Source organism: Symsagittifera roscoffensis, chromosome 3, assembly GCF_963678635.1.
Source record: "Symsagittifera roscoffensis chromosome 3, txSymRosc1.1, whole genome shotgun sequence".
In the NCBI taxonomy this organism is placed as follows: Eukaryota; Metazoa; Xenacoelomorpha; order Acoela; family Convolutidae; genus Symsagittifera; species Symsagittifera roscoffensis.
The window spans coordinates 5,904,292-5,927,649 of NC_087064.1; the positions used below are offsets into that span (position 1 = coordinate 5,904,292).

Below are 23,358 nucleotides of genomic sequence, written 5' to 3' on the forward strand. Positions count from 1 at the left end.
CATAGACAAAGTGTATGAAATTGTATGATTAGCATTTTCGATCTATGGAGGTCAACTCGGGAAGTTAGTTTTGCTAAGTTGACAAGGCGAAGACCTATCCCGCGCCCATTATGTTGCGACTCACTTGCAAGAACTCACCTTGCAAATTGCAGGGCACGGGCGATTTGAACGGAATTCAAATAATTGCTGGGCTCCATCACTAACGAGGCACAAGGATCAAGTGGAAAAAATTCAGAAATTAAATAATATCCGTTCACTAAAAGTCCCACATTATATCTCGAATTTTAATGACCGTATTGTTACGAAGATGCCTCCAATCATGAAGAACTTTTTTGTTGCTTTTTTGGGTTAACCTCTGAAGCAGATAGACTCAAAATTGATGCCTTATAATACAATTTTTGTGTGATGTGCCCATTCTACAATTTTTATAGGGCTCTAATCATTTTCAAAACAAAAAACCAAAAAGAGACATACAATAGAACCAGTAATTGCGAAGGATGTAGGGCAGTTGTTTCTTTTTTTTAATACTTGGATTATAGAATCGCATGCAAGTCTCCTCTTAGAGATAATCAAAAATCTTCATCTCTAATTTTAAGCCCTTAAAAACGGTGGTTTTATAAAAAGTTTGCATGGCTCCAAGGAAGCAGCAGAGCTTGAATTTGGCTTCACTCTTTCAAGGTCTTATGATGGCAGAACCGATGATGGAAAATCAAAACTTACGGTTCAAAAAATAATCAGTTGGAGATTCGGTTCTGTCCCATTTGCAAAACGACTGCATCATCGCTTGATTTTTTATATCACCGATATTGAACGTAATGCCATGTTTTATATAGATTTTTTTCTTAGTTGTGATATTCTTTTTCCATTATCATCAAGAGACGTTAATGGAGCGCAACGAAATTCAGGTTTCACTGCTTTTTTGAAGCTATACAGAACGCTACAATACCACCGTTTCTCAAGGTGCTTAAAATTACTATAAAGACTCTTTAAATTACAATTAATTTTTTTAAAAAAGGTAACAAGGCTGCTCGTATAACAGGGCATAACCCTGAATGTTCTGACTGCCTCTTAATCCATATCGAATAAATTTTGGGAAAAGAAAAAAATAACAAACCATAAGTTTTGGACATACCAAAGATCAAGTCTGAAAACTTGGGTCGTACGAAATTAATGCGACCGATTAGCTAGCCTCATTTGTTTTTGGATTAATTATGTTGTGCGGGATTATTTTCCATTCATAAATAATTCGCGTTAAGTTTTCAAGATTATGAATAAAATCTACAAAGCACGCATAAATTAGTCCAGAGCTTGGCAAAATTGGCTATTTTCAATTTCTCAGAACTGTGCAAAAAAGATCGAGACAAGATATATTTTTGTATTTGAGTTTTGTTAATCATAATCTTCAATAGGATATATATTTTTTCAAAAAATTTTTTTCGAGACAAAAATTGACTGAATAAAAATTCACCTCAAGCATAAATTACCGTTTCTTTTTGAAAGTCGGAACAAAGAGGAGTTTCCCATGATATTCCTCATTCCAACCATTGAAACTAGCGAGTTGCACAACATTCTTCGAATTCCTGTTTCCATTTTTCTGTCCCCTTCTTTTTAAATTTTTAAATCAAAAAGTTAGATCACTTACTAAACTGTAGAAAATGCTCGCTACGCAAAAATTGCATTACGCAACATCCCTTTTTACATCGTCATTTGTTTCAGAAGTTAAAAAGAATTGAGGGAGAAATAGTTTCAATTAAACCGATCACTAATAAAAACAGTCTATTAAAAATGGAGACACAAGATTATTATTTGTAATTATCTTTTAATTTTTTTGTTTAATCGTTAACATTAATAACAAGTACTAATAATAACTCCGACTTTCGATGAAATTGACGACATGTTTCTGCTCGAGTGCTTTTTTCTCCAGATAGTTTCGACTTTTTAACTAGCATATTTTGACGGAACATTTTGATATCAACCAAAAAGTATTGAGCCCTGAGCTCAAAATCATATCAAGTTTTCAGCTGTGATCAAGAACAGTTTTTGTTAAGTTTTTGGGGTTTAAAAATTGCCAATTTGGGATTACAAACACGCAATATTTTTTGTGATTTTAACGCGTAAGTTGAAATTTAACCCGTTTAAAACTGTTCAAAATTGAGTTGAGACACGCTATTTGGCAAGCAAACAATACTCCATAGACCTTAAAAAGCCGCCGAGACATTCAGGGTTTTATCTTGATACGAGCAATCTGTTTAACTAATTGATTGGGCGAGTTCCCCTGATAAATATTTTTTTTCTGAAAACTTCCTTCATTAACATGCCGAAGTAGTAGCATGTCCATGGTGCTTCCAAACTGTATTGCTGTATGACCCTTAATTGCAAATTGAGCCAAATTTTAAAAAAAAAACAAGATTAAAAAGTACCTTTTCTCCTAATACAAAAATCAACAAAAGGTAGTCAACTCTAACCGTTTGTAAAACTCATGCTTGACGATTGCCAATAAAATTAAAAACATTAATTTTTGAAACTGCAAAATAATGCTCTATTTGTTTCCTCTGCCAATAAAATTAAAAACATTAATTTTTGAAACTGCAAAATAATGCTCTATTTGTTTCCTCTGCCAATAAAATTAGTATTTATTGGCGCCAAAGGCACCGTTAGAAAAATTTTAGGGTACCTCACCAAAATAGATATCTCAAAATAGTACAAATGGGGATTCTTTGGGTCGGCATGGGGTCGAATCCCTGAGGGAAGCAGCGTCCGCCAAAACCCACATCCACCCCCCTCTCAAATCCGCCCCTGGATTAAAACCAAAAACAAATACTCTAAGAAACTTTACTCTCATATTTCGCTTCCAAACTTTTCGATTATAGCGCAAATAAGGACTGAAAGAGTGTTTATATGAAATAGACCTCGAGCCCATTCGACTTTTTTTTTGAAATTCTAAACGAATACAAAGTTATTTCTGATCAAAATTGATCGTCGTCCAAAGCTACGTTCAAGGTTAAAAGCAGGAAAAAAAGGTTGAACATTTTAAAGTGACCTTGCGATTTGCAGACATGTGCTGGTGTGTAGGTTCCCTTTTTAGAGTTCCAGTTGTCTCTCTACTTCTATCCTTGTTTTCAGTCGTGGCATTCGACACCGACGTTGATATTTCCTGCTTTGCAATCTCCATCTTCGCGACAACGTCATTCATGTTCCGTCGTTTCTGGACCATCTGTAGTGAAGTACTACAGGTGTTCATTTTCAGTGGTTTCTGAGCGGGATCGCCTCTCGTTTGTCGAGTGGAGGCTTTCGGGTTGAACCCGTGAATAGTTCCGAGGGCGAACATCCTGGCCCGAGCTCGGAGTGCCCGAATGATTCGCCAGTAGCAGATGGAGGAGAGAACAAAGGGTGTCGTGTAGAAGAGGGACAGGTCCAAGACAAACAATCCGTCCCCGAATTTGGTCACGTGATCTAAAAAAGAAGTCACGCGGGTCAAGTAAAAACTGTAATGGTGGAAAGGAAACAATATGAAAAGAAACATAAAAAGAAAAGATTACAAAAATTGCAGAACTTAGTTTAGGGGGTGTGTTTAGGAATTTTTGAGGGTTCAATTTTTTTTTTAATTTCGAAATGTAGTTTTTCGAATTTTGGGTAAGATTTCTCAGAGTTTTCCTGAAATGCCAAGAGACCCAGTTCAGACAAAGATTTTAGAGCCACTTTTTTTGCAAAATTGAGCTAAACTACCATTTTCAGAGAACTTTTGGAGGTTTTCCAAGTCTCAAATTTAGTATATTCTGGCCTCAAAGCTGTTTTAGAAAAACATTAGAGTCGTTCAGCCAAAAATGGATGCGTAAAATGGTACAACAGATGCACCCCTAACAAATCCTTGACTTAAGTAACGTCTAACGACTAAATCGGAGGCGTTTTCCTTACTATTCATTCAACTCTTCGTAGAAAGAGGAACTTCTTGGTACTTTTGAACGACATTCATTTTTGGCCGACTAGTCTCAACCTTTAGAGGCAAATCGGTCTCAATACTCAATGAAGGAAAAGAAGAGCAACTTTTAATCAAAACCCACTATAAAAATTTTCCACAGAAATAAGCCGAAAAACGTTCAAACTCAGCATAGCTTTTTTCTACAAAAAATTTGGTTAATTCAGTGTCTATATATATATAGCTTTGAAAAAAAAATTGCATAGCCCAAAGTTGCAACGAAGTGCCTTTTGTCGTCTGTGTTGGTTTTCTTCTACAAAAGTAATGCAAAAGTAAACTGATATTTTTTATGACATCAGAAGAAGTCAGGTCACAAATATGAAGTTAGGTCTTTCAGATATGCTCAGATATGATCGAAACTAGGATGACGGAAAACTGATAAACCAAAAATTTGAAAGATCAACAAGGTTTCCGATAGATCATCGATGGTGTTTCAATTTCTATTTCCAACCAACATAAAAAGTTTTAATTTCAAACAAGACTGCTCGTATCAGGGCAAAACCCTGAATTTTCAGAATGCCCTGCAATGCTTTTGAAATAAGACCTGAAGGCGTCAGGTTAAAAAACTGATACAATTTCCAAAAAAGTTTTTTTTTTTTGGATTTTTTGAAAAGTTCCCCACACGTTATGCCGAGTAAAAGTGATGTTCTTAGCGTCTATTTTAATTTGTCCTGCCTCATTTTAATTTGAAACGAGTTATGAGCGAATTTAATAGCCGCTTACGTGTTATTGGTACTATATATTTTGCGCGTTAATTGTCCCGAGTTCTCCAAATTGGCAATTTCCAAAAAACTGCATAACTTTAGAAAAAATGATCACAGGCGAAAAATGTTTAAAATTTGAGCTCAAACAACGATAAATTTTGGATGAGAAAAAAAAATTTGGTCAAAAATGGCTAGTTAAAAAGTCAAAATAGTATGGAGAAAAAACCACTATCAGCAAAAATTTTCCGTCATTTTCTTCGAAAGTGGGAAAAATTATGATTTTTTGAAACATTTTTTTATATATTTTTAATTTTTCCACTTTTGTTTGTTTTGTCCGGATAATTTAGATGGTGACAAAACGTACAAAAGCGGAAAATATAAACGGTTTTTACTCAAATTGGGTGAAGATTAGACAAAAAGTGAAGATTAGCTGTTGAGAAAATCACCAGAATTAAAATGGTACAATTTATTTCATTCCCAATCAACATTTCAGCTCAAAAATGGGTCATTTTGGCTTCTTTTAGATAATTTAGAATTACGTTAAATTTATCAAGTCAACTAATGAGCAATTTATAGGAAAAAAGCCTCTTACACCGCTCAACAAAGAAAGTTATGGGAGCCTACAATCAAAACCTCAAAAACTTTTATTAAACACAAATTTTTCACGTTTCAAACTTTTTGAGAAGGTGCTCACGTATAAGCTTTTTGAGCGATGAAAGAGGCTTCTTTTCATATAAATTGCTCATGATTTGATTTAGAAGTTTCAGCGTAGTTCCAGAGTAGCTAAATGAAACAAAAATCACACATTTTGGTTTACAGTTTTGGTTCCGATTTTTGCAAAAAATATAGTTTTGGTATAGTTTTCAGCCACTTTTGTTTTTCACCCTTTTGTCTTAGTTCAACCCAATATGAGAAAAACTCGTTTGAACTTCGCAATGTTGTTCGTTTTGTCCGGTGTTGTTCCCCAACTGCATAACGCTCAGGTTTTTTTATTCTATGCACCATTGTCAACTTTGTCTACTTTGCAACAATATACAAATTAAAATTTTATTTGGCACTAATTCATACAAATTTAAATCAAAATCGAGGGTAGTTCTGACGTTGGAGTTTTAACCAGACTACATTTAAATGACAAAAGCATTAGTTATCTGACGGTTGGCACATTGTACCTTGCAAAAATCTCAAAAAATAAACAACCGAATCACGGAGATTTTCTTTGCCAGAGGTGCTCATAAAATTCAACTTTAACATTTAAATCTTGCTGTTTTTGCGACATCGTATATCTTTTCAAAATTCAGAATTTTTAGCCTAGTGTTACTCTAGTGATATACGAATTCAGAATCTGGCAAGATTCTTTTTAGAAATGGAGGAGTGAGTTGAGTGATATGTTGGGTGATATATCGGACTTAGTTGAGTGATATATCCTACTAAAGCCCTTACAGTCGTTATTTGAACCACATTTAAAAAATTAACAAAAAAAATTCCCAGCGGCGAAAAAACAACGGTTTGAAATTTTTGATTTTTTGTCTTATTTCGAGCAAATAAAGCAAGCGAGCAGTCTTATTTTAACTGCTTAAAAGCTTAAAATAGCTTAACTCAAAAGATTAAAACTTCTGTTACTTGAGTAACGTTAGTTTTAGTTTGAGTAGTTTATTGCCTTTTTGGAATCAAAATTTTCAAAAATTCAAAAACTGCAGAAATTGAATTATTTTTCCATTTATTTTTTTAAGAAGGTTTTCTAAAAAAATTGTTTTTCAATTTGCTGATTTTAGTATGACTGACGAATATATCTAATCTTCAGTTTTTTGTTCAGCTCCTCAAATCAAAAAAACGCCAAAAAACTACAAAAAATTGAAAAAGTATTGTTTTTTTTTAAAGACTGTGTTAGGAATATTCTGTACGACTTGCACGGTAACTGGCTATCCTTGTTTAAAATTAATTTTTGATGAAAATTGGTATAAAAATAGAAAAATTTTCCAGTATTGTTAACTTGTTGTCTAGAATTGTCAAAGCGCAGACTGGCATCACTTACAGTAGATGGATCATCAATCATTTTCAAGTCTAATTAGTCCAATTTTGATTTTAAAATTGTTAGGTTATATTAACGGGATCTATATAAACATTTTACTCTATTGCGAGTTCTTAGTAGGGGAAGATATTATTCACTAGGTACTTAGATGGATACACTAGATGGGCACGTGTGAGCAATCTCCCCCCTCAATAGACCAAGTGAACAGTCTCCCCCTAAAATTAAATGGCAAATTCAAGCAGTAAATAACCAAGTGATATCCTCTCTAAATTGATCTAGAGGGGGCGATCCCAGAAACGGCTTGTATCCAGCTTTTGAATTAATTTATATCCATTTTGGTACCCAATAACGGCAAAACGAGAGCTATAAGATGTTCTTAAATACATTCTGAATCAACTGAACAACAACCGCAAACTTTCTATCTAAAACGGGGGCAGTTTCCCTAAAAGGCACTCCCTAATTACCTCTTTTGGGTCGATGAAATTGATTTCCTGCGCTTTTAAAGCACTGTTAAGTCGATATTGCGCGTTATGTTTTTTAACGTTCTCCTCACCAGGCAGAAACATCAATTTTTTGGTGTAACGAAGGATTTTACAAGGCTAGCTATGAACCCTCACGCACTAGAATTTCAAGAATAATTATCGATGACATTGGATTTTTAATGTCAGTCTCTATGAATTTCAAAAATAAACAAATTACAATTGAGTAAATTGAATTCTAATCTTCAAATTTGTCAAATCAATAAAATCCATATAATGGATTGAAATCAATTATAATGGAATTTAATCATTTTTTCTAAACTATTCTGAAAATTTTAATTACAGTGCAGTATTGAGGAAAACTGGAGGAAGAGTCTATATTTGGCCAAAGTTTTTTAGGTGAATTTTAAGAAAGCAGAGGGCCAAAAAGTTTTGAAAGATTTGTTTTGGCCGTTCTCTCCCTTCAAAGAAGCCGTCAAAGAAGCCCTCAAAATATTCTTAAGTCTAAACGGCCAAAAATTGATGCGGTATCAAGGGTACCATTGGCCGGTCGGAGGGTCGTATACCTGAACGGTTTGTCCATGAAGCGATTGAAAACAATAAACACAATTTTTTTTTGTAGTTTCTTCTCGTTTAACTGATTGAAACTGTCAGCCGTTTGTTTCCTTAAATGAGGACCACAGCATAGTCAAGAGACGACCAATCAATTAAGCCAGTACTAGCTAATCTCACTACGTATGGTTTTTGATAGCTAACTAACAATTTGCTCGGGTTTTCGAATTAAAAATTTTTAAACAAGGGCTCAATTGGAATGAACACTTTTTAAAGTATATTTAATGACACACTAGAAATTGTATGAGTTCACGCACTAAGGTTCCGCGGATAATAGACAGTTATAATCAGGGGCGGATCTAGGATTTTCTCGAAGAGCCCCGGGGGGCGGATTTTCAAAAAATTTTCAAAAATCTTGTCGACTTTTTTTAAGTTGACCAAATTGATTTTCCGAACTCTTCCAAAGCACTAAAAAGACCCTGTTTTGGCTAAATTTTCATTTTCTGCACTGCAGACAAAATTTTGAAAAAAAAACAGGCCAAAAGCGTTTTTTTTGCACTTTTTCGAAAATTTCGACCCCTCTTATAGCCCCACACACCTATCCTCCCCCTTCATTCAACCCCAACAATTACTGCAATATTTGAGTAAGGGGGTGAGAGTCTGTGGTAGTGTGGGCGTGTGTGTGTGGCGGGGGGGTGTGGAGGTGGTGGTAGTAGCTGAAGGTGGTAAGAATGGGCTGAGAGTAGTTGTGGGGCAAACGGGGCGGGGAGAAAGATACCCCAAATGAGAAAACAGTGAGAAAAATCTGCAAGGATACAAATAGAAAATATAAAGATTTTATACAATTAAGCCAATTGAAAATCTCAAGTTAACGACTGAAGTTTTGGATATATGCAGAAACGTTTTTGGAAACCCCGGGCTTTTGATTTAAAAAAGATTATTTTCAATTATAATATCTAATCCTTTATACTGGGTTTTACTGGATTGAAGTTTGATTCATATCAATTTTTAATCCATTGCAATTGATTGTTATACAATTTTATAGAGACAGACCATAATTTTTTTTTGGTAATCGATCGATTATTATCCATGGAACTTCATTGCGTTACTTCATTGGGTTTCGAACTGTGAAAGGAAAATAATAATTTTTTTTTGTATTTTTTTTTCCAATTACAATTAAGTAATTAGCAGTAAGCAAAAAACATGAAGTGGTGCTTTAATTTTGCTCTAATAACCCCAATTTGAGCAAAATGGCATTTAGGTCACCCTTGGAAAAGAAGTTGTTACCTGGGAAGTACTTGTACGCGACTAGCTTCAAGCCTGCTACACACACATTGTAGAAGATAGAGGCGGCCCAGCTGGCAATACAGATTTTGACACTCTTGTTCCTCGTGCACAAACACATACTCTTCAAGGGGTCGCAAACTGCCAGCGCTCGTTCCAGGGTGAAACAGGTTGATGTGGTTATGGATGTATAGAGACCTGAAACAGAACCCAAAAGTCAACAAGATTGCTCGTATCAGGGCAAAGCCCAAAATGTATGCTCCGACTGCCTTTTAAAGTCTATGGAGCTGTAAAAACAGGAAAAAGATAACTGTAATAAAAAAATGAAAAAAGTTTGAGATCTTTATGAGAAGTTTTTTTTTGAAAAAAGTATGATGATAACGATCCCCCCTCACGCCATACAAAGTACAAAGTAATAAATTTCGCTCCTAGTAACAATTCCGTTATGGCAAATAAGCTTCCTTCAACCAATTTGGAACGATTTCTAAGACGGATTAAATCTCCGCTTACGCTTTAATAGTGCAAAATATATCGCGCGTTAATTGTCCCAAATTGGCCAAAATGGCAATCTTTGAACCCCCATAACTTACGAAAAATAATCACAGGTGAAATGTCTTTTTGAATTTAAGCTCAGTACACAACATTCTCTTTGAATGATATTTAAAAAATTCCTTCAGAGATGGCTGGTTAAAAAGTCGAAGTTTGTCTGAAGAAAAAAAACCACCCCGAGCTCCAATATTTTGTTACTATCGTTACGAAAATCGGAACAGCAATAACTCTAAATTTATAGAGAGCAGCAAAAATTTTAAGTCACACAAAATTAATTATAGGAAGCAATCTCTCCTTTTTGGCGGAGTTTTGCTTGCAATTTTTATGTTTCAGACAATCTTGATATTCAAATTTTGTCTATAGTTTTTCAAAAAATTTATTGGCCAACGCCTGAAACTTAAATGATTGCGGAAAGGTTGCTTCTTTTCAGCGACGTCCATTATTTGAGTAACCTTAAGCCCACAACACTTTCATTGAACAACAATCTGCCCTGCATTTTTTCAATGCAAAAGCATCACAAAATGCCGGAAAAAGCATTATTTAAATAACGCCCATTATTTGAACAACCGTAAGCCCACAAAATTTTCATTGAACAACGATCTGCCCTGAATTTTTCAGAGCAAAAGCATCACAAAATGCGGAAAAAAGCATACGCGGAAACTCAACAGGCCATTTTGATCTGGTTTTTTGCTTGAAGGTCACAGTTATTTCAAAAATTTAGAACGTTGTCCAAACAATTGTTAAAACTTTTGCTAAAACTTTTGGAAACTTTTTTTAATAACTTTGTTCGAAAACTTTTGTTAAAAGTATTCGAAATTTTCTCAAAAAAGTTCAATTGCTCTTTTTTATTAAATTTGTTTTTCCAAATTTTTTGCAACTAATCATAGTTATTGAGAGCTGGATATACTCTCAACATACAAAATTAATTGAAAAGAGCCATCTGCACAAGTTCTGTATGCTATCTTCAGTTTTAAAGCAACCTTGAACATAATTTTAGTCAGAAAAACTAGCGCTCGCCGGCAATTTTTTTCCGAAATATGAAAACAAAATGTGTTTTTATTGTGTATTGTAGCAAGCCAAATCTCAATTTTGATGACAATTGCGCTGAGTAAACAAATTGAGAAACACACTAAATGGCATGTGGTGGGGAATTGGTAGAAAAACCTACTTTTAGAAAACTGATAAGTTGGAAAATAAACTAAATTCTAAAATGTGCAAAAAACGGTCGCATTTTGCATAATTTGCTGCAAACTACATCATATTACACGCCGATGAAAAATCATTTTGGAATAATTTTATAATACCCATAATCATAAAAAAATTCGTATTTGATTTTATTGTTTTTTTTTGCGTCTAATCACATATACCTTTATAATAATGTTTTAATCAGACCGAATAGCGTGTCTGAGTTGAAATGGAGTAATTTTGAGCCACCTTCAGCAGCCGCATACACTACTTAATGAGTAAAAAAATAATAATTGTTTTGCAAAAAAGTGATCACAAAATGGCCAAATGGGCAGCACTGAAACCCCATAACGTCGTAAAAAAATGAATTGCTGGTAAAAGATCATAAGATGTTTTTATCTCAATGCATTATTTAAACATTTCTAAAAAAAATTTGAAAGGTTATTAGAAAATGAAAGACTAATAGGTTTTCCTTAAGAATAGATTTTTATGCATAATAAGATGATCGGAACGTTCAATACTCTATACTGGTACGAGCAGTCTTTTTTCTTTGATTCGACGTAAATATTTTGAAAAAGGATTTTATGGTTCTAACAATTTTTTGCGTCTTCTACTACTTTTGGTTATTAGAGTAAAATACACTTTATTTATAAAACTCAAAGTTTAGATAAATGTTGATTTTGATTTCCATTTTTATGGTTATAATACATTAAACGCTGTATAAATAGAAACCACACAGGGACAAATCACTCTTCTAGGAGTTTCGCTGGATAACCTTACATAAAGTTGGAGAAAAGAAGTAAACTTTTTATTGCAAAACGAAATGAGTTTGTTTGAAGAGAAAACTTTTAAAACTTGTTAATCTTGACATTTGCCGAATTTTGATGTCAAGTTTAACAAGCTTTAAAATTTTTTGTCTTCAAACAAACCCATTCCTAAAAATATGGAAACAAAACGTCAAAAAAAAATTTGGCTCTGTTTTGCAATAAACCTAAGAGTGCAAAAATGTCAATATATAATCATAGAATCTAATGTTTTTTGGTTTTATTAAAAATCAAAACAGTAATGGATTAAATGAATTAGTTTTTCGAATTCTCCAATTAATTTGAGTGGCCAATGTGGGCAAATGGACATTCCGTACCGAGTTAAGACATAAAAACTTTCTCAATTATTCTGCTACTAGAAGCAAATGATACCAGCTACTTAATGACATGCGCTAAGTGTTGATTTTGATTTTAAAAAAAGCTAAATTTAGTTTTGAATGAAAAATCAATAGACAGATAAACTGCAGTCATTGTGTTCATTCTCAAAACACAATAATTTAAAAATTGTGTTGATTTTTCTAAGGATGGGGTTAGTTTTTGTTCTCTCAGACTCTCGGAGAAGGTGAGTGTTTGTGTACCATTTGCACTCCTTAATAACATCTGAAAAACAGCAATTGTTTGAGCTCAAATTTGAAAATTTAATTTCATTTGCATTATTTCTCTGTATTCTTCAAATTTTCTTGAACACAATATTTTGTGGAAAATTTATTCAACTCAGAACGTTTTTACATTCGTTTTAACGCAATCATTGTCCCATAAGAGCCATTAGTAGAGTCCATTACGCAAATTCAGGGCAATCAAGCTGGCGAAACAGAGCCATTAGATCGTAAAATAGTAGCCAGACGCTAATTTTTAAAAATCTATCAGCTTTAATATATTTTTCTTTCAAAAATAGAAGCAATACTTTTAATGGAGGAATGAATCCCCTTGTTTTTGTGATTGATTGAGGAAGCAAATTTTTGTTAATAACTTATGCTTTGGTGATTCCTTTCTCGCGGTTGTAATGAAGGCTAATTCGAACATTCAAAAATCTTTTTAAACATCCTCTTTTTTCTAACACGCTCGAAAGGAAGCATAATTTTGTATGTACATGTATTAGCAAAAACATAATGACCATTGACAAGCATATGCATTTTAGTCAAAAAAGAATTCGGCTGCTAAGAATAGCAAGATTAGAATGGGTCGACGTAAGAATTTATGAAACTATTATTGCAACTCCTCTGATCAGATCAGAAAATGATCAGACTACGCCAGGAAGAGACTGGAAAGAACCAAAGTGTAAGGGTGCCGTTTTTTCCCGCAAATTTTTACTACTTTTATTTTGAGTGGGCCAAAAGTGCCCAAAGGGGCCAAGTGTTTCTGCCCAAAACGTTTGTAACCAAAAGTTGCTATTTCCAGATTTTCGCGACCTAAACGACCCGACGAAACTTTCGGTACAAAGGAAGACACGGCGTGAGCTGATTTTAACTACGGATATTTTCCACTTTTTGCGACCAGACATTTAGTTTCCAGACTTTTGTGACCGAAAGGACCCGTCGCGTCCAAGGTAGGGGCCGCCGCAAGCGGCATCACCCAGAATAACATACGGCCCAGCAAATGAAGCGACACGACATGCACCGGCCCAATCGGCGCGAAAAACATCGCCCCTTTCCAGATTTTTGCGACAAGAGAGATCTGTCGTGTTTTCAGCCATAAAAACTAAGATCAGCGTGATCCGGAGTAACAGGTTCCACTACTATCGGCCCAGTCCAGAATCTGATGACTAAAAATCGGTTGCAATTTTTGCAACAAGGGCGGAAATCGCGCGACCGGTACAATTTTTGTAATCGGCGCGACGTTCATGACCGGCAAGTTTTTTTGGCACCAAATTTTTGATATGTTCTTAATATTTGATGCAATTCATTTGCTGGCAGAATTTTTGTTTTTCGGCCAGCTACAAAACGGAACCTAACAGCCCAAGATAATGCTGAAATGTAAAATGGTTTTAAAATTGTTTGTTTCGTTTTCATTACAGAAAATGCAGAGAGTCTCAATTGCTGCACTATTTTTTAATACCACAATTTCCGGTGGGATATTGCTTCTTTGCCTTTTTATGGCGATTTGTGAAGTTTTCAAGTTTAGTTCAGCGCAAGTTTACTAATGATTAAAGACAATCTTTTGGGACCCAGTGTGGTGGTGCTATCGTTATGTGTTAGAACAAGATCTCGTATTTAAGCTAAAGGTCATTGACCTAAATGATGTTGAGTGGTGTTTGGCCAAACTATCTTCGTTAACTAATTATTTAGTTGTCGTTATGATCTGATCTGAAACAGTATGCTCTAAGGCTGAAATAACATTGATAGCTCATGTTATTTATTGAGTTAAAGGAATTAGCAGTTGATTCCATTAAGCAAAGTATTTCATTAGAGCCGTAGGATACGTTTAATTCGCCCAGTGACAACAGTGGAAATCAGCATCAAAATCGGGCTCCGCTGACAAATGCCGACACCACGGACAAGTTGCGGAATCCAGAATTAAATTGCGGAATCCAGAAACAAATTGCGTAATCTATTGACTGATTGTAAAACCAGTGAGAAATTGCGGAGCTGAGGCTAAAAAAAAATTTTGAGAGGAAGTACTTTGGAATCCAGCGTTTTTACTGAAATTCATTTCAATAATCGAAACGCATTTGTTGCTGTTTTCCATACAAACATTTGTCAAAATTTTGTTTAGGCACATTTGTCTCCGGCTACAAACATCTCTAACTTTTTTACTGTTGCTATAACTAAATGTCTCCTTAGGATTGAGGAAGTCAATTTATTTATGGAGCAGATGGATAGGCTAATTGATCATTTCTCGACCCAAGTTATGGGGCCGACTTAGAGAGCTAATTCAAACAAGGTCGACACATAAGACCACCAAGGTCAGTACAATAATCGAATAAGGAAGATACTTGACTCGACCATTATCTACACGATATACGACAAAAAATGCAATTTTTGGACTTTTTGGAAGGTTCTGACGGCCATCATGCTAAAAAAACATATGATGCTGCCCATGGCGCGGTTAGAAATGTTAAGCTAAAGTTGATTGTCCGAAACTTGAAGTCGATAAAATATTTCCAAAAGGAGATATTATGATGATTAAATTTTTAAATTACTGACACACATGCCTAAATCAAACAGCCATTTACTCTAACTTTCAAGTGCCTGCTCCCTTGCTGAGTATGGTGACCAATATAAGTTTGATAAAAAAGTTCAATGAATACCGGAAAGTATTTTGGAAACTTTGCATCAGTTGGAAACATTAATTCTCGCTAAAAGCATATAACAAAAATTGCAGTTTATAGAGTTCAATCGTGGGATCTTCTGTATTAGAAACAAAAACTTCAAAAGCTTAGATCAGCATTCGTATATTTGCCAAAATTCATTTCAGCAATTCACTTCTAGTGTTTAATGTTTTTGATATTTTTTTCGGTCAAACCAACCTAAACATTTTCTCTAAGCGCCATTGGCCCCAAATTATACTAAACCTATGGGGGACCGCGCAGCTAAAAAACGCAATTTATGGTCAAAACAGCTTTTTAGACAAATTTTTAACTTTTCCAGTAGCACAGAAAACTGGATCAAAATAGGGTCCTTATTGTTTTCTTGGATAACATTTTTAATCTACTGGCAAAAGGTTTAGATCTACCCCTGTCTGCAACACTTAATTTTTTTTTTTATTTTTAAGGTAACTTGTCTTGGGTAACTTTGACAGATCTCAGACAGAATGCATTAATCTTTCGTTTCACAATTTTTTCCCGAAAAACGTGTATTGTATTCATGACTATTAAATATCTTTTTTGTTTCTAAACACGTTCATCCTATCAAATTATAACGGGATAGTATTAATTTTTTAAACAATTTTTTGGGTTCTGCATGACAAAAAATGTAAATTGGAAAAAAAACGTCATAATCTTAATAGGAAAAACACAAGGTCCCATTGAATTCTTTTGCTTCATCATTTTGGACATCAAATTATTTTGAAAGGTCATAACCGTAAAAGTAATCATTTTAAAATTCATAGCCGAAAAAGTGATAATTAAATTGCATTCATGCAAGGTTTTTTATTCAAATTGAAACATAAAAATCTAATTTAAAATTGAGGTCATTGTTCCTTGTAGAAAAGCTAGCCCTTAAAAAGGGAAAATTAATTACATAAAATTACCAATCTAAATTACCAATTCCATTTGCATACACACACGCATACATAACAATTTTTAAGGACAAAAAGAAGTGCGTGCGCTTCAATAAACCCGTTTGAATAAATAAATTTTCACAAAGTTTTTGGTCAAGTATGTTGCCCTAATTTCAAAGTAGTCAATTAAAATGGCACCTTAGCTGAAAGTTAAAAAATTTTGAGGAAACGTTAAAATTCTATACCTAGTGTCAGCCATTTCGCTTTTCAAGTTTTCACAAAAAATTATTGACACTTCTTTGCAAAGAAAAAATCAGCATTTACAAAAAAATAGATTTTTGATTGCTCAACTTTTTTTTCAGGCTTTTCCGATGTAAAAAAGTTAAGGTTGGTCGACAAATAATATCAGAGGTTCAAAAATAGTCTCTTATAGGCAGGCGCGGATCTAGGAATTTCTCGAGGGGGAGGGGGGTCTTTATTGGGCGGATTTTGGAAAATTGGCACTTTTTGGAAAATTTCGACCAAAAAATAGCGTTTTTTGGCGCGCACTCCCCCCTCAAAATTAGTATAGATTGTCGCCAAAGGCGCTTTTAGAAAAACTTTAAGGTCAGTCAGCCAAAAATGGATATCTCAATATCACAAAATAGTGTCTGAACCCCCCTAAATCCGCTACTGCTTAAAGGAATGATCGAAAAATACGAACAAAAAACTGTGCCATCCTTTTAGGAAACATGAAAGTTGCAATGAAGAAGAAGCATGATTAGGATAGGACGGCGATTTATACACGAATGAAAAAACCAGCCTACGAGCTGTCCAGCTCGTTTCAGAGAGCCCCTTCAGTTATGAGCTAAGACTTTTTTTCTGGGCTGGGTAATTTTTCCTGAGCATCAAACAATCACGAATTATGGGGTTTTTAACCACAGACCTTTCTGTTTGGAGGCAGAGATATAGCCACCATCTCCTTGCTTATTTCAGAAAGCTAATAGTGGCATTCACCAAGTGGCAATGTCTTTATAGATGATAGGGAATGCATCAGTTAGATCCCTAGACTTTTTTCTATTTCTTTTTGTTCAAACCATTGGGGAGAAACATTGACTTTGACTTTTAGTTGTTTTTGTTTTTATTTTTTCCCACGCAAATCAGGTATGACAAATTATCATCAGAATAGATCGAGTGGTAAATCATATTTCAAAAATTTTTCATTTCTAGTCGATCGGTTTTAAAAATTTTTCAGTTGATGAAAGTTGGTTTGACATTAACGATTTTTAGTATGAATTAGAGCCAGTAAAGAGTACGAGCAATCCAAAAAGCTCATTATTAAGCAATACTTTTTTTTGAAATTCAAATATTAACAATTAAGCTATGTAAAACGAGTTTTTGGAGCCTAATTTAACGCTTCATTGGCATTAAAAATTGTAAAAGTTGTAAAAAACTGGAAAAAAATTAGAAAAAAATGATGAAAAAAGCAGTATTTGACAAATCTTGCTATTATTTGTTTCTAAAACGTTTCCTAAATTGGGATTTTGAGTGACGTTTATTGGTCTGATTTTTGTAACGAAAGTAGCGGAACATTTGTGCCCGGGGTGGGTTTTTTTCTTCAGACAATTTTCGACTTTTTAAATAGCCATTTTTGACAAAATTTGATCACTTTGATCATTTTTTATAAAGTTATGGTGGTTCAAAGATTGCCATTCTGGCCAGTTTGGGACAATTAACGAGCGCAGGGGCGGATCTAGAATTTTCCCTTTTTCTAGGTCAACCAAACTGATTTTCCGAGCTCTTCCAGTGCACAAAAAACCCCTGTTTGAAACAAAAATTTTGCACCGCAATAATATTTTTTGAACAAACAGGTCAAAGAGGCGTTTTTGGGCACGTTTTTGGGACAAAAATTTTAGGGTCTATCAGCCAAAAATGAATATCTCAAAATAGTTCAAAGGGGGACACTTTGGGTCGGGAGGGGGTCGAACCCCCCGTTCCTCCTAAATCCGCCCCTGAACGAGCTTTATATTTCGATCTATTAACGCGTAAGCGGAGGTTTAATCCGTCTTAGAAATCGTTCTAAAATTGGTTGAAGGAAGCTTATTTGCCATAATTGATTTGTTATTGGGAGCGAAATCTATCACTTTGTACTTTACATAGCGTGTGGGGGGATGATTTTTCATGTTATTACTGCTCCATAGACCTTAACAGGCAGTCGGAACATTCAGGGCTTCGCCCTGATACGAGCAGTCTTGTTTAAGCTATGGGTGGGAAACATAAAAAGCTAGAATTTTGAGCGGGAAAAGTTTGAAAAAACGAGCTATCTATCCTCAAGGAGATAAAAATCTAAAAATATATATTTTTTCTTAAATGAATTAAACCGAAAAACCGACAATAAGTACTGAAAATCAGAACCCAAATACGTAATTCTGGTGGAATAAAATTTACCGCTTCTAACCAAAATCGCTCCAAAATCCAAAATCTATGTAACCAGAGAAAAAATGACGGTGTCATCACAAGGGCTCTTTCACGTTGGTTGACCAACCTTTTGGAAAATATTCTCTTTCCCCGATAATGAAAACCCGTGGGAAATCAATGGTTGCAGAAAGTTACAGTTGCGAAAGAAAGCTGAGACGCAGCAATCAGTGCTATTATCAATCTAATTTCGTATGAACATTGGGGTTTATGATAAATTGAATCTTGTTTTTCAGGTCAAAGTAATGACCTTTCTTTTAGTGACTCTAATTTTGGCCGACCAACCTGAAAAATTTTCTAAGAACGCCCGTGGGACCAATGTTCTCAATTTCAGGCTGGATCTTTTTTTTGGCTAGTTTTTTTTCTAAAAAAAACCGAAACGACTTAAATTATTCAAAATTTTTAGCTGACATTTTTAGGCAAAACACCGACAATTTAGTGTTTTTGGTGCACGCAGATTTTAAATTAAGTCAACAGCAAAAAAGCGATAGAAATTTCAATATGTTTTGATAAAATACAAACCTCTCAACCCAACCTCCCCCCCCCCCCTCCCCCATGAAAAATCTAGATCCGCTCCTAGGGTCAGAGATTGGTTATTCTAAACGAAATATATTCCGGTTGCATTTTTTATGGCAATAAAACACTTTTGTAGACCGCAAAAGTATTCACTCGTGTTCTGTCTTGTTTCTTCAATTGAAAATTAGCATTCTGGGTTTATTCTGCTTTGGGTTCTAAATCGCTGCTGAGACAGTTTATAAACATGATTTTCACTCGAATTCAATTACGACAGCTCGAAATTGACAGTATATTTTGAGCAGGAACTCTAACAAATTTTTAAATTGTTCTGACCGCCCCTTAAATTGGAAGGAAGGAAAGCAAGAACAACAATTTTCGAACGCTGCAAAAGGTTGGAAGAGAGCAACTGGTTCAATATACAAACATTACGAACCCGACTGCTCGTAACAACCTTGTTTCTATAAAAAGAAACAGTTTTTTTATAAACATGTAATTTAAAAGTTTAGCGCAAATTTTTGGAACTTCCCCCCGCTGGAACTTAGTAAGGCAAAATAAGAGTTTCTATTTCAATTTGATATATCAGCAACTGAGCCGGTGGTTTTGGCGTAACTCCTCTAGAAATCCAAAAAAAAAGGAATCTGTTTTTTGGGAAAAATTATGGCTTAACAAAATAAATTGCGCCGTAAAAGCTCTAACCAGTAACGGATTTAGGGGGGGGGGACGATCCCTCTCTCAGGGATTCGACCCCTAGCCGACCCAAAAGGTCCTCCCTTTGTACTATTTTGAGATATCCATTTTTGACTGACTGACCTTAAAATTTTTCTAAGGCCGCCTTTGGCGCCAATCTATTTTAATTTTGAAGGGGGAGCGCGCGCCAAAAAAAAAGCGATTTTTGGTCGAAATTTTCCAAAAAGTGTCTAAAACAGCCTTTTTTTTTTGGTCTTTTTTCAAATATTTGCCTGCGGCGCACAAAATTTGGTCAAATTTGGTCTTTATAGTGGTTTCGGAGAGCTCACAAAATCAATATGGTCGATCTAAAAAAAAAAGGTCGACAAAGTTTTCTTTTTTTTTTTGAAAAACCGCCCACCTCCCCTCGAGAAATACCTAGATCCGCGCCTGACTCGAACTAAAATTTCGAAAGAATAGTTTCTTTTCTAATAAACTTTTGTCTTCATCATTTCGATCTAAATTTAATCCAATTCGGTAACACGAATGAGTTTTGAAATTCAGGTTTTTGGTTTTTGTCCAAATAACATATATAACTAAACATAAAGCTGATGATTTCTAGAGATAACTTGAAACAAGATTTTGAGGCATCCGGTGGCGCTTACATCTGGCGCGAGAGAAATGGTGCCCGTGAGAGAGTATTTTCCGCTTATTCTACTGTTACATGTTGACGCATGGTGGAGTTTGTCGCTTGTTTGAAAAATTTCGAGTAGTCGCTTTTTACCCGGGTCCAAATTTGACCCCATTTTGGCCTCTTTTTTTTCCATGGAGGGTGCTGAATGATGCCAATTTAAAGAAACGCGAGCAGAATGAGCCCAAATACTTGCAAATTGCACCCAATTTTTGGTTATCTTTTTTTTCAGCAAGGGATTGAATCAGCCCAACTTTAACAAAAGAAGCCTAATTTGCCTAATTTTTAGCAAATTAAATTTTATAAATAAAGGTCACTTTTGAAGAGTTGTCGTCGCGTCACCAGGAAAAATCTATATTTTAGTGCGTGTTATTTTCTGACCTATTTTAATTGAATCAAATGGTTCAATTGCCAAATCAAAACCCTTTTGCTCGTGATTGGATCAAAACTCTAAAAAAAAGTTCTTACAAAATCGTTCAAAGAAGTTGTCTCAGTGTCGAGAAAATTTGCTTTTCCGATTTTCAGACTCAATTAGACAAAATCACACCGAGATAAAATTTATAGCACATTCAATTTGACGTTTTGTCCTCCAAAAGAAAACAACATTCGAAGAAAAACTTAGTTGACCATTGAACCTCTCAATTTTTCGGTCATATAATTATGAGCTTATTGTATAACAATTATCTAGTCTTGTTAAATTTATATGGTTTTACACTATTTCGGCTTAATTTGCACCATAATTAATAATTCAGGGAACCTACAGAATGTAAAAAAGAGTAGCAAGTTTTTGATTGCAAGAGTTTTGCTATAACAGCGACGAAATCCCAAAAATCTGAAAACAGCGTCCGTATCAATCAATTAGATATTCTACTTTTTTATGAGGGTCAATTCAAAATAGATTCAATTTTATCGAGCTATTTTACCAGGGTAACTAATTTCAGTACTAATTTTATACTAGCTACTAAAAGCTAGTACTAATTTTATACTAGCTTTTTTTTTACTAGGGCAACCGATTGTAACCTTTCAGCATTCACGAGGCGCTCCGTTGAGCACAAAAACTGGTTTGAAAATTTCAACCGCATCGATAGAGTCGCCGCCCACCCCGGACCCCCGACCGAATTGACCTCCCTCTGTGTGTTTGACTTCCGTTGTTCGGCTCATTCTCAGTTGCATCCGACACTTTTTAATCAACTCCAAAGCTATTCTCGTATTCTTCTGTTTTGCATGTGTCAAAATTAAAAAACTGAATGACCCATACTGTTATGCTGTGACGTATGGGAACACTTTCATTTCCTTTTTCGAGGCTAACTTCAAAGTCGACCCCAAAATTGAAAATTAGGTCTATATACGCCACTATAGCTTTTAAAAACCACTGGGGAGCTTTTTATTCTATTGCAGCAAATGCAGATAAAATCAACACTTGAAAAATTTTTAAATCGCACCAAATGATAAAAAAAAACAAGACTGCTCGTATCAGGGCGAAGCCCTGAATGTTCCGACTGCCTTTTAAAGTTTATGGAGCAGTAATAACATTAAAAAATTAAATGTAAGAAAAAATAAAATGAAAAATTTTTTTTTTCTAAATCTTGAATTTTTTTAATGAAAATCATCCCCCCACAGGCCATACAAAGTACAAAAGGATAGATTTTGCTCCTTGTAACAAAACAATTATGGCGAATGAGCTTCTTTTAACGATTTCTACTTTTAAAATTTGGAACGATTCTACGACGGATTAACTCTCCGCTTACGCGTTAATAGCGCGAAACATATCGCGCATTAATTGTCCCAAATTGGCCAAAATGGCAGTCTTTCAACCCCCATAACTTTACGAAAAATAATCACAGGTGAAATATCTTTTCAAATTTGAGCTCAGGACAACAATACCTTTCGATTGATATCAAAAAATTCCGTCAAAAATGGGTTAAAAAGTCGAAATTTGTCTGAAGAGAAAAAAAACCCACCCCGAGCACAAATATTCCGTTACTTTCGTATCGAAAGTCGGAACAATTAGAACATTGAATGGATTGATCCTAGAAATGCTGCGTTGATATCCCAATCTTGGAATGATTGAATTAATTTGAAATATGCACAAAGTATAGATGAAAAGACAATAAAACTGCGTTTGAGCTCATATTTATGATTCATTTTTTTGAACAAATGGCAAAAAAAGAAGAGAAAAGAGCCAGTCCATTTAGAAGATCAACCTTTTTCGCAGAATTTTGTGAGATAAATACATTGACATTAAACTGGAAAATTTAACAAAGCACAAGTAATTTTTTGCTGCAGGATATTTCCCCATATCTATTTTAAGTAGTTTTTCTCGAATGGATAAAAGATCAGCACAAAAAATAGACAAAAAATATAATTGTGGTTCAATATACCCATGTTTTCTGCGTGGCGAGTCTGTTGAGAAAATCAGCGTATAATCTGTAAATAACATGTACCTATGATGAATAAAATTTCTATATAGTTCGTATAAAATCTGCATATATATCTGTTCATTAATTGTAGATAATTTATAAAAAAAAAGTCTGTACAAAACCTGTACATAATCTGTAAATAATATGCATAAATTAAAGAAATAAAAACAGTTAAAGAGTGTTCTGGTGATGAATATATGATGAGAAATACAATATAATTTTTTTTGAAAATCAAATGCGTTATAATCGATTGTTGTTCCGACTATTTTTAGAAAGCAGTTTTGATTTTTCAATAAGCCAATTTGTTAGGATTTCTGAAAATCATCTGAAAATTATTATTGTCTTGAGTCCAAGTTTAAAAAGATATTTTACCTGTGATCAGTTTTTGTAAAGTTTAAAACAACAATTTTTAACCATTTGGGACAATTAACGCGCAATATACTTCGTGCTATTAACGCGCAAGCGGAAATCCAATCCGATTTGAAAATTGTTGAAGAACAGCAGTGTTTTCGTGTCTGTTTGATATTAGAAAAAAATTGGCGGCTCAATTTTTGGAGCGCGGCCAGCACAAAAGTTTTAGCATAAAAGACCAAAGAGGTTGGCCGGAGCGAATCTAAATTTTTCTAGCCTTTCAAGAAATTTAAATGCCGATTTACTCTACGTAGGTCTACCGCAGCAAAAGCAACAGTTAGTATGACTGTCTCGCTCATTTTAACTATAACTTTTCAACCATAAGTGGATCAAAACTACCTGGAGTTTTTTCAAACCTATTTAAATGCAATCAAACTAAAATAGAAGGGGAATTCTGGCGCGATGATTTAGGGAAAAAAATCAAGAACATTTTAAAAAATTGTTGATTATTTTTTGCAAC

General features: G+C 34.5%; 1 protein-coding gene across 1 annotated transcript in view; it reads right to left on the reverse strand.

Annotated features, from left to right (window-relative positions):
- LOC134841540 (gastrin/cholecystokinin type B receptor-like) overlaps positions 1 to 23,358 on the reverse strand; it is a 72,285-nt gene that overhangs the window by 21,407 nt on the left and 27,520 nt on the right. Inside the window, exons 2-3 of the mRNA XM_063857569.1 lie at positions 9,028 to 9,222; positions 3,041 to 3,453 (exon numbers count right to left, since the gene is read on the reverse strand). Of these exons, the coding sequence (XP_063713639.1) occupies positions 3,041 to 3,453; positions 9,028 to 9,222 (608 nt within the window). The remainder of the gene's footprint in view (positions 1 to 3,040; positions 3,454 to 9,027; positions 9,223 to 23,358) is intronic.